Source organism: Acipenser ruthenus, chromosome 2 (genome assembly GCF_902713425.1).
Source record: "Acipenser ruthenus chromosome 2, fAciRut3.2 maternal haplotype, whole genome shotgun sequence".
Lineage (NCBI taxonomy): Eukaryota > Metazoa > Chordata > Actinopteri > Acipenseriformes > Acipenseridae > Acipenser > Acipenser ruthenus.
The window spans coordinates 7,350,583-7,362,567 of NC_081190.1; the positions used below are offsets into that span (position 1 = coordinate 7,350,583).

The 11,985-nt window shown below is 41.3% G+C and overlaps 1 protein-coding gene across 4 annotated transcripts in view; it reads left to right on the plus strand.

Moving 5' to 3' along the window:
• LOC117403693 (calpastatin-like) overlaps positions 1-11,985 on the plus strand; it is a 71,817-nt gene that overhangs the window by 58,314 nt on the left and 1,518 nt on the right. For all 4 annotated transcript variants that reach the window (XM_058987858.1, XM_058987851.1, XM_058987837.1 and 1 more), the window contains 11 exons: positions 1,804-1,944; positions 2,304-2,408; positions 3,480-3,566; positions 4,032-4,073; positions 4,743-4,952; positions 5,431-5,535; positions 6,068-6,151; positions 7,065-7,121; positions 8,626-8,700; positions 8,837-8,923; positions 10,884-10,950. In XM_058987858.1, coding sequence (XP_058843841.1) covers positions 1,804-1,944; positions 2,304-2,408; positions 3,480-3,566; positions 4,032-4,073; positions 4,743-4,952; positions 5,431-5,535; positions 6,068-6,151; positions 7,065-7,121; positions 8,626-8,700; positions 8,837-8,923; positions 10,884-10,940 — 1,050 coding nt within the window. In that variant the 3' untranslated portion in view covers positions 10,941-10,950. The remainder of the gene's footprint in view (positions 1-1,803; positions 1,945-2,303; positions 2,409-3,479; positions 3,567-4,031; positions 4,074-4,742; positions 4,953-5,430; positions 5,536-6,067; positions 6,152-7,064; positions 7,122-8,625; positions 8,701-8,836; positions 8,924-10,883; positions 10,951-11,985) is intronic.

Genomic DNA, 11,985 nt, shown 5'->3' on the forward strand with positions numbered 1-11,985 from the left:
AATTTTACAATGAATTCCAAGTGTAGAAGTTGCAGGTATCTCTGTCATCTTCCTGATTGCACTGAATGACATACAAACACAATACTAAAAAATATAGTATTCAATATTGTAAAAAAAACTCACCCACTTGGGTTCGTTGCCCCTTTAAAAATAGACCCAATACACAGAAATGGATTTTTTCAAGCGCGTTTGCGCTATTTTTTTAATAAACAGTAAACACAACAAATACAAAAATCAAAATAACACCTAGCTCTTCCGGAGCACTAACTCGACTTTCAGGAAACACCCTGACTAACGCGGGACAGCTAAGCTGTTTACCCGTCTTCACAAACACACTGGTTCCACACAGCACTTACTTTTTCCCTTATTTGGCTACTCGGAGACAGCGCACCTACTGCCTCCTTCCACTCAGCAGCCCCGAGCAGCCTGCCTGCTCTCTTTTTAAACTCCCGCACCTGGGCTTAATTTCTAATAACGCCCAGGTGCGGAAGACAATTAATAATCAAACAATTAAAGCAAATTAAGTGAAACAATAAAGCAATACAAATCAAACAAAAAGGTGCATTCCCACATGTTTTTCTTTGCAGGGAGGTTTTAACCCCCTCCCTGCCGACTCTCACAACCCGCTATCTTACAATATCTAGTGTTATATGAATGTTTTGTCATTTTATACAAATCACTAATGTGTCCGCATACCACGTAACCCCAAGAGGAAATAAACATTTTAGTGTTTAAAGTCAATTCCGAAGTCCTAAAACAAAAAGAAAATAACAATATGCTGAAGAAACACAGTGTAATCGAATAGAAATGTGATCCTTTGTGATGCAAACATGTAATATATCTGTGTAAGATTTTAAACCATCATTACCAAGAAAAAAGTAAATAAAAAGTATATTCGCTGTATTTTTTAATTAATGTTTTAAACAATATTATCGTCATTTGATATATTTAAACAATTTTAGCTATTCAGAGCCTACGACCACAAGTGTTAGTAAGAATTGCACCTATGTAACATTTTCAGTGATTTTTTTTTTTTTTTTTTTTTTTTTTTAATTGTGAGGATCTCTCTGTATTTAATTTAATTGCATAGCAACCTAGTATAAACAGTAAGCACACATGCATTACATCATCAAAAAGGCATAGGAACCAGTTTTGTAATTGCACAGCTGTGTGCACGTTTTTCAAGCAAGAAGTAAGTGGATATATGGCTTATTAACAAAAGATGACAATGGAGCTTCTATTAGGGCGACAGAACTCATCCGTGGCATGTTAAGCAATAATGGAAAGAAACATTGTGCACCGTGTTCTATTTATAAAAGCACGAGGACTCCGGCACAGCTAGAGGTCAACAACAACTTTATTAACAACAGTAACTTAACAAAGTAACAAACCCTGTCTAGCAATAAACGTTATTGCTAGTGCAATGCCTTATGTGACATCTCCCCCTTTTTTATGTATTTATTTATTTTTTAAAATATCTAAATTCCTAGATTCTCAAGTGTTTACTTTTATACAAATAATGAGCTTGTCTGCATTGGGACTAGAGGTTGCAAGCACTTAGTCCACAGTGGGGATTGGTCTTCACCATCATATCCTTTGCTTCAGGAACGAGTTGAACTAAACCATTTTAAACAATGTTCTTTTCTGGATATCTCGCTGGTGTTCTTATTATCCTTCCACTTCGTGTAGACTGCATGGGAGAATGCATCTCTCTGGAAACCGTTGCTTTCTTGAAAGCTGTTTCTGCTGCAACAGCTAGTGGTATCTGTTGCAGCATTAACAGCACTACCGTTTCCTTTTCAGACACCAATGGACAATACCTCAGCTCTGGACGCCCTGGCAGGAGATTTTGTCTGCCCTGACGTCAGCCCCAAAGTGCACTCTGCACCCGCGCCCACATCTGAACCCTGCGCTGCAGGAAAGCCACCGAATGCTTCACGGCAGGTAGGTACATCGGTTACTGGAACGCCCTGCCGCTTGTGTGACGTATCTGGTACGTAATGCTTTCTGTCTTCAGTTATTCTGCTGTGGTTTGTTTATAGGCAATACCTCTTTTGTCTGCCATGTCGGTGTGCATTGTTATCCAGGTGGCTATGCCAAGCACACTGAAGTATTATTTTATTTAGCATCTCCTTCTGAGGGAGCAGCAGGAGGTAAATACAAGTCACATTCATTCAGACGTGTTATACATAGACTAGAATCACCCGTGTCACAAGCTTTCTCGCCATAACACTTTTTGGTTTGCAATTAGTAACCCTCTGTCGTTTGTATCCTAAAGCACTGTTCTGCCTTGTTTTCTTCAGGAGTCCAGAGGCACCACTGCTGCTCTGGATGCCCTTTCAGACACCTTGCTGCCAGACGAGCTCCCACCCGCACCCAAACCAGTCCCTGCGTCCGCTGTCGTCAAGGTAACAACAGCAAGCGTTTCACAAGTGTGCTACAGATGAGAGACACCCATTTTATACTAGAGCATTTAAAGTTGAACACCCTTATACATGAATTATCTTCTAATAAAAAACTATTTTATCAATCGCATGGTTTAAAATATTTACAGTATAATTAGGGCTTCTGTTTTTTGGTGATTTATTTTTAACTATTTTCAGGTTCTATGTAAATCCTTGTTTTTTATGAAATCAATGTTTTCAGTTTCTTTTAGTTTTTTCTGTCACAATATGTATAGTAACTTGACAGTACTTGCACACTTCAAATGTATCTTCTTTCCTTTGCTGTCTTACACAATGAAGTCCTTATGGTCACGGGTACATTCTTGTGGGGGTTTGGTGTGTTTAGGCATTTTCTTTACATTTCACCACAATTTGCAATTCTGTTTTAAATTCCAAAAGCGTGTACAAACTCCCTAAAAAATCCTCCGCTTTTCTTGTAATCTCATTTTAAATCTCGCAAGCATGTTACAATCCTCAAATCGAAATGTAGGAAGTTGGAGCGGGTTGGAGATAGCTCATTGCACCAGCAACATTACATTCTAGCGCCAGAAGACATTTATTTATTTATTTATTTATTTATTTATTTATTTTTATGTTTTTTGTATTCCGTAGCAACCATAGAGGATGATAGTTTTCATTGGGTCTGGACTAGTCACATGACCTACCCACTTGTACACCAAAAACTCATTGAAGGGGGGGCTTCGTGAGAGCAGGGTTTGATAATTTAGCACCAGTAGGCTCTCCTAGTGCTAAACTTTCAAAACAGTTTAGCAGTAATTTTCAAAATAAAGACAAGCACACATTTCTCGTGTTTTTAGTAGCGATTGCAACCAGATGTGTTGCACACTTAGAAACTGATATTAAAATTAAAATAAAAAAACAATTAGACTTGAAATCAGTGTTCCATATGTAAGGACAAAAAGTAATACAGCCTTGTATGAGACAGGCAAAGAAGTGAAATAAGCAACTCTTTGATATATGTAGGGATTGGAGAATTAAGAAGATTGATGACGAAGATGAGTATTTTTTTTTTAGGAAGCCAAGGTTACCGAGGAAAGACTGGAGAGACTGGGAGACCGGGATGATACTCTCCCTCCGGAATACAGATTCCTGGTTGATAAGGTAACTGCTTTTCAAACCTCCTCTTCTGTGTTCTCCTTGTGTGTGTCTCTAAAGGCACTGGAGTGTATCACATAAAGGTACAGGGCTTCCACTGGTGTTAACAGCCTCACCACGTAGGTCCAGACTTCAAATATATTTTAAGAACAACAACGATGTATTTAGCATTTTTAAGACCTCTCTATCCTTATAGCAGCTTTTAAAAAGTATCAAAGCATGAAACTATGGTAAGTGGTGCTGACTCTGCTTACAAGGCCACAAGCCCCTTTGTTTGCCTGCTGCACAAAACCCTCTGGTACCTATTTGCTTGAGCTGCCTGTTTGTTTTGTCTAATGGTCTAGATACCAGGAAACACCATTAGTGTTGCAGTTTGTTGGGCGGAGTCAGGTGGGGGTACATTCATAATTTAGAATCTACAGTAGTACCTTGGAAACTAATACCTAGCGATCCTGTTTCTTCTTATTGTAGGACAAGGATAAGAACGGAGTTAAACCAGAAGAGAAGCCAAAGGTAAGTGGAGGCAATATCCAGCAATGGTTTTACTAGAAGACAAATATGTCACTTGTAGGGATACAGAGTGCGAATCTGCAGCAATGTCTAGAAATCCTGCTGTACTATAAATATAACTATTAATAGCAATACTAAATTAAACTAGTTCATACGTTTTGAATTGAAGTCTTTCTCAGTGTGATTTGTTTCTTTTAGTATATATCTGTGTTGATTGTATGTTTTCCAGTTCTGGATACAAAATGTATTCTAAATCCTAAAAAGCAACACACATATTAGGTATTTTGTAGTGGTTGTTCAATAATAATAAAAGCTGTATTTTGAGTAGCATTATTAATGGAATGTACTGCTCAATTAGATGTGAAAAACAGTCATTAGATATGCAATAGGGAAATGTAATCATGTGAATGACAAAATATCAGTATTATTCTACAACGTAATAACCAATATGTATGTCTTAAATATCACTGGGGCACGGAAGTAAATAATCTCAACATACATATGAAATGTGATGAGCATAAAATTGCAATGGCATTCCAGTGTTTGATATACACAACCCCAGTAGCATACAGTATGTAGTGATAGAATAATGTATGCCATGCAAAATAAAGCAGTACAGATATTTCAAAGCGAAAGATACTGAGAATGCATTGATCTATGTCTGTATTCTAGAAAACAATGGGAGACAGTGCAGCGTTAGACGCTCTGGCAGGAGATTTTGACTCCCCTGCAGCCGCCCCTACTGTCCAGTGCAAAGCTGCTCCTACTGTCCAGTGCAAAGCCGCTCCCACTGTCCAGTGCACAGCTGCCCCCACTGTCAAGTCCAGTGCAGCCCCCACTGTCCAGTCCAGTGCAGCCAAGTCTCAGCCAGTCTCACGGCAGGTAGGCACCTCATTGGCATGTCTTCACCTGACAGGGCTTCTTTAATACTGCATGGACAGAGAGAGAGGCTGGTGTTCGCTCCAGTTTTCTTTGAGCGCTCCACTCCACACTGTTTGTCTTTATTCTTCCTTTCATTGATTGTAAAACTGAACTGGGTAAAATAAAAAATGTAAACTTGTTTCAAAACTTAAAAACTCAGTGTTATATTAAAGGTTTTCTTCTAATATTCTTAAATGTTTAATATACTATTGTTTGTGTTGTGAACCGATTCTCTGTTGATGCTTCTGCTTAGATTGTTACTCAGCATGCTTACATTTTACAGAAAGAAAAAAAAAATGCTTCTGAAAAGCTGTATAATGCCCTGCTTGTTGAAGCTGGGTTGTGCCCTGCTTGTTAAAGCTGGGTTGTGCCCTGCTTGTTAAAGCTGGATTGTGCCCTGCTTGTTAAAGCTGTGTTGTGCCCTGCTTGTTTTCCTCAGGAGTCCAGAGGCACCACTGCTGCTCTGGATGCCCTTTCAGACACCTTGCTGCCAGACGAGCTCCCACCCGCACCCAAACCAGTCCCTGCGTCTGCTGTCGTCAAGGTAACAACAGCATCATTCTGACAGGATTGTATTATGAGCCTCGGTTTCACCTTTAACATATCATAAATCAACACGTCCGTCAGTGTTCAGTTTTCAAAAGTGGTTGTTAATGAGTTCATGATTTTTTGCTAAATCACATGTCAAATTCCATTGCTGTTTATTTCTTTATTAGATTTTTTTAATTTCTTTAAGCTTTGATTCTCAATAAACAATTCAAATACCATTAAAATGCAGGTAAACAATTAATTTGAGTAACATGGAGGTACTGGGCCCTATTACCAAAACCGTAAGTACTGCTTTAAGGAATGTATTTAAACAGTGCTTTGTAAAATGAAAATAAACTGACAAACCCTCTGTAAAACAGCTGAAAAGGGTTTTGTCAACTGATTTAATTTACCAAAATGGGCTTTGTAAATGTTAACAGAACATTCCTTAAAACAGTCCTTAAAGTTTTGGTAATGTGGCCCACAGTTCTGTGAATTGGGCCCATTGTATTTATTTAATGCCAACAGTGATTCTCCCTTTTCTCTAGGATAAAATGACAGATAAACACCAGCCAAAGCTGGGAGAGGATGAGAACACAATCCCTGAGGAATACAGATTTAAAGATGACAAGGTTGGTACTCTGTCTCAATGAGAGTGACTCAGAGGTTTAGTGTGACAATTACAAGATTCATTTTACGTTGAAGGCAATGTAGGGGCTGAATGTGTTAATCCAGTCAGCCTGTGAAATGGCCTCACCCATTTGTGTGTGTGGATTGACACCTGCCAACAGCCCAGAATGGAGCTCAACTCTCTGGGGAGTAAAATGAAGAACAAATACCTTAACTGAGCTTTCTGCATTAGAAGTACAAATAAAAGATCTGTCTAACAATAATAATACAAATAAATATTAAAAAGCAAGGTTAAGCAAAACCAGTTCCTTGTACTGTATATGCCATGTTGTCTAGTTTTTTTTTTTTGTTTTTTTTTATTAAGTATTTATTGTCTTGTTGTTTGTCCCTTCAATATCAGTATAGTGTATCGATGAACCCTGCTGTAAAGTTCTACAGAAGGTGTGTGTTTAATCCATGGCTATTCTTTCAGTAGCTGCCCTGGTTCTGTAGACCTGTCACTGTGTGATCTATCAATTCTTAATCCCTTTCATAGATAGCTAGATAGATAATGAAAGGGTGGTTTTGCAGGGGAGACACAGCTGCAGACGGACAGTCTCTCGAGCTGCACAGCTTGTCTGTTATTGTTAACACATTGCACTTTGAGACAGCACCTCTAATGTAACAGCTCTTGTAACATTTCTTGACCAGCTACAACACAAACTGCTCCTGCAATTCCGAATTCCTCCCAAGAAACCTCACAAAAAAAAAAACACCTTATACTTTTAGGCAAAACTATGCATAAGGCGCTATCTAAAAAATACATCCCAAAGCATTGTTACAGTTTAAACAGCTTCTATTTTACTAAGTGAGGTTTTTGACATTGTTGGTGTATTTCTTCTGTTTTAAGATGTAATCAGGACATTTGTCTTGCAGGGAAAGGGAGGGAAAGATGCAAGCAAGCAAGTGGTAAAACCTAAAGATCAAGCACAGGTAAGAAGAAAAGAAGAGAACAGCATTGAAACCCTGCTGGCAAGCCAGTGTTAAACAGTGACAGTATGGCAATAGAGCTGGTTTATACAAGGTAGCCATACAAGCTCAGTATATGAATATGATGATATCCCAATATTATTATTATTATTATTATTATTATTATTATTATTATTATTATTATTTAGTCATTTAGCAGACGCTTTTATCCAAAGCGACTTACAGAGACTTGGGGGTGAACTATGCATCACAACTGTTGCTGCAGAGTCACGTACAATAGGGCCTTGGTTTTACACACAGTGAGTCAGTGGCTGAGCTGGGATTGAACCAGGAACATCTGGTAACAAGTCCCTTTTAATGCTCACCTGGAAATAGAGCAGATTCTGTTACTTTTGAATCATTGTATAGAAAGGCAGTTGTCACAATCACAGTATAGAAAATAATTGACCTAGTTCTATATCTGACTGAAATGTCTTCTTGTAACTAATTGAAGTGATCCCTGAGCGTCTCACCTACTAAAGGCAGTGGCGTGTGTTGTGCCGGGCGAGACATACAGTCTGGGGAGTGCCGGGCGAGACATGCAGTCCGGGGAGATCAGGGCGAGACATGCAGTCCGGGGAGATCAGGGCGAGACATACAGTCCGGGGAGATCAGGGCGAGACATGCAGTCCGGGGAGTGCGGGGCGAGACATACAGTCCGGGGAGATCGGGGCGAGACATACAGTCCGGGGAGATCAGGGCGAGACATGCAGTGCGGGGAGATCAGGGCGAGACATAGTCTGGGGAGATCAGGGCGAGACATACAGTCTGGGGAGTGCAGGGCGAGACGTACTGTCTGGGCAGTGCCGGGCAAGACATACAGTCCGGGGAGATCAGGGCAAGACATGCAGTCCGGGGAGTGCGGGGCGAGACATACAGTCCGGGGAGATCAGGGCGAGACATACAGTCCGGGGAGATCAGGGCGAGACATGCAGTGCGGGGCGAGACATACAGTCTGGGGAGTGCAGGGCGAGACGTACAGTCCAGGGAGATCGGGGCGAGACATGCAGTGCGGGGCGAGACATACAGTCTGGGGAGTGCAGGGCGAGACGTACAGTCTGGGGAGTGCCGGGCGAGACCTACAGTCCGGGGAGTGCAGGGTCGCGTTCTGGCTGGTGAAGCTGCTGATCTTCGCAGGAAGCGTTTCATTGGTTCTGGCTCTCTTGTGTGTTAGGGAGGCAAAATTGACAGAGGCTGTCGCCTCATCGCTCTACAAGTGTCCAGTGAGCACAAGTGGACATCTGCAGGGCTGGCCCTTTCCCCCAGGGACTAGTAGCTCCAGTTGCTGACATCTGCTGTTGAGCTCCTGTGTGTAGAGGGCATTGTCTTGCCAGTGGGATCGGAGGACACGCACCGACGCTCTGTTCTCCTGAGCCATCGGGAATTTCTGCAGTGAGGGAGCATGGGTGGGTGATGAGACAGTCAATTGCCAACCTGTGGAATTCAGTCTTGCCCTTCTGTCCTCCAGATTGATAAAGAAAAAGGAGATGCCCTTGATGCCTTATCTATGGGATTTACATCAGACTCTCCGCCTCAGAAAAAGGTAGGAATACGTTCATGTGCATTTATATGTTGGAAACAGCGTTTAACTCGCTGGCATCTTTAAACCCTGATCGTTCGTTTGAGTCCTGGTGAGTCTGCTGAGGTGTAACAGTTCATTGTTGTGTTGAATTTAATAGGCTGAAGACAAGAAAGGGGTCCCCAGCTCTACTCCAGCAGCAGCAAAACCTAAGACACAGAGCACAGACCCAAGTCAACCCCCCAAGGTACCTGAACAACACTGACGTATTGTACTCCATGCCAGGCATTGAGGGCTGTATCCAGTACAGCATTTGAACACCAGTAATGCACTGTACAGGCAAACCTGCTTCACACCACTCCTGTTAATGTCACCAGCCGCATATTATCACCACATTGAAACATCTGGAATATAATGGGAGTCAATGGGGGGGAAATCTCCTGATAATCTCACTTGGGTTATGGTCACACTCTGATTAACATCATTCAAGTTTATTAGACATACAACTGATCTCCACCCCAGCTCATATCACCTTGGAGGTTAAAGCACATGGTTAGCATGTCGGTAAGTAAGTTGCAGTGCAGTGTTGGCACAGAAAATGTCACTGCAGTGTGTATCGTTCCAGCTTTCTTGTGTTTTGAATTATTACAATGTGTTGCACATGTAGAGTATTGTAGATTACATATTGAATAAAGTTTATTCATGCACATTTAATTAATGCAGTGCTTTGTGCTAAATTTCAAGTTGCAAAGAAAGACGCATTTGTTGTACAATTCTTTTTTTTTTATGTTCTTGAGGAACTCCTTTCCCAGCATGCTAAAGGTGTGTTTTTTTTTGTTTTTTTTTACTGTTGGTGATGCACATTCACTCTACAGTGGGAGCAATAACACCAGTCAACTGACTCGGATGCAAAATAACCAAATAAGATCTACCAAACGCGAGAGGACTCGTGTTATACTTCCGGCTGTGAATAATCAGCCACGCCCAGGGATCCAACATTTGACCTCTCAATTGTTGTTGTTGTTGCCTAACTGGAAGTGCGAGTTCCTGCTCAAACAGTAATTACTCTCTGTAGGAGTCGCAATGCATGCGATCAGCCTTAATCTATTACAGATCCCAATACAAAACAGATGGGTTCAAACTTGAATTCCCAAGTTTTAGCACAGGAGCTTGTTTACTGAGTATTTTTTTTTTTTTTTTTTAAATAGGAATGCTTTCAGTGCCTGTGCTCTGTTCATTTTAACCAAGTGTATTTATTTCTCCAAAACAGAAGAAAATTATGCTATTGTATATTGTGTATTCGTAAAGCACTGCCTTTCAAACTCTCCGTTCAAACATGAACGCAATGTGTGTGCTTGTAGCCCCACCTAGTGGCTGCTTTAAAACACCTTGAAACACCTCTCGCTGCAAGGCTCTCTCAACAGCTCTCATTCGCTTCTTATTCTTACTCTCATGACCTGTCTTGTGACAGGAACTTGACTCTTGTGCTCCTGATGTATCTGTTTATTTATTACTTTCAAGAACATTGTTCAGCAACAGAGAACAGTGTTTCCGTCCTGCTTTGTGTGCTGTCGTATGCATTGCAGCGTGTGGTTCTTTAGGCTAACCATACCTTGTTTTAAGAAGTAGGGTGTGATTGAACAATCTTACTGTTGCCTGCACACTGCAATGTGTGCCTGTGATGGTAAAAAGTGGCATCTTGGCAGATTTCCCTCTTTGATTCCTAGCTATTGAGTGCACCGTTGGGAATTTGAGTTGTGTAAGTACACGTCAGCACATAGAAGCTTTGCTATACATGCACGCCAGCTAGAAGTTCTATAGGAGCCGTTCAGTGTGAATGCAGTAGCAGTGATCTGTACTAACTGAGCAGCTATTAATGACTGCGCTGCAGGGTTAACTCCTAGTGAAGTCTGCAGTCTCCTGGCACACCTACAGATGGTTTTGCTTCAGTAGATTCTGCAAATTTGCTTGCAGCAGGCTTGGCAGAAGATCAAGAGCTGCAGTGTTATTGTCTGAGTGGACAGACTTGCTTTTATTAAAATGAGCTTGGAGTTGACATTTTGGATAAGGAAGTGCTTTTTCTATATTTTATTTATGTATTTATTTATAAATTATATTTAACTGACATGAAAAGCAAGAGTTTTATGTCACAGAGATTGTCTGCACAATATGACAGTATCTGAGACTCTATTTAATATTCCCAACAGGCAAAACAGCAGCTGGCAGAGACAACAACTGATCCCAAGAAAACAAGTAAAAGCTAAACCCTGAGAGGTAAGTGATCGGCTGGAAGTATTCCCCAGCCTGGTGCTCTTTACACTGGCTCGCTAAACCCTGAGAGGTAAGTGATCGGCTGGAAGTATTCCCCAGCCTGGTGCTCTTTACACTGGCTCACTAAACCCTGAGAGGTAAGTGATCTGCTGGAAGTATTCCCCAGCCTGGTGCTCTTTACACTGGCTCGCTAAACCCTGAGAGGTAAGTGATCTGCTGGAAGTATTCCCCAGCCTGGTGCTCTTTACACTGGCTCGCTAAACCCTGAGAGGTAAGTGATCGGCTGGAAGTATTCCCCAGCCTGGTGCTCTTTACACTGGCTCACTAAACCCTGAGAGGTAAGTGATCTGCTGGAAGTATTCCCCAGCCTGGTGCTCTTTACACTGGCTTGCTAAACCCTGAGAGGTAAGTGATCTGCTGGAAGTATTCCCCAGCCTGGTGCTCTTTACACTGGCTCACTAAACCCTGAGAGGTAAGTGATCTGCTGGAAGTATTCCCCAGCCTGGTGCTCTTTACACTGGCTCGCTAAACCCTGAGAGGTAAGTGATCTGCTGGAAGTATTCCCCAGCCTGGTGCTCTTTACACTGGCTCACTAAACCCTGAGAGGTAAGTGATCTGCTGGAAGTATTCCCCAGCCTGGCACTCTTTACACTGGCTCATAGCGACCCCTGTAGGGCCCAGGGTTATTGACTTTATTATTTATTATAATGAATTGGACAAAGCTACTTTTTATAATTATTCAAATTACACAGTTTATTGATTTAATGAAAGATTATCCTGAACAGATGATTGCAGTCATTACATTATTTCCTTTAAAATCATGTCTTTTCGAATGGCTATTTATACAGATTCTTAATCAACTCACTGGCAATTTTGACTGAACTCAAATACCAAACACTGAGCACCTGCCGTTTTTATGAAATCACATGACTTGAGTTCAGTATTTTGTTATCCCAAGGAACAATACTACTCCAACAATCAACAAACCTATCTGCTCACTATTTAAAATGTAAATAACATTATGTCTGTGCCCAATGA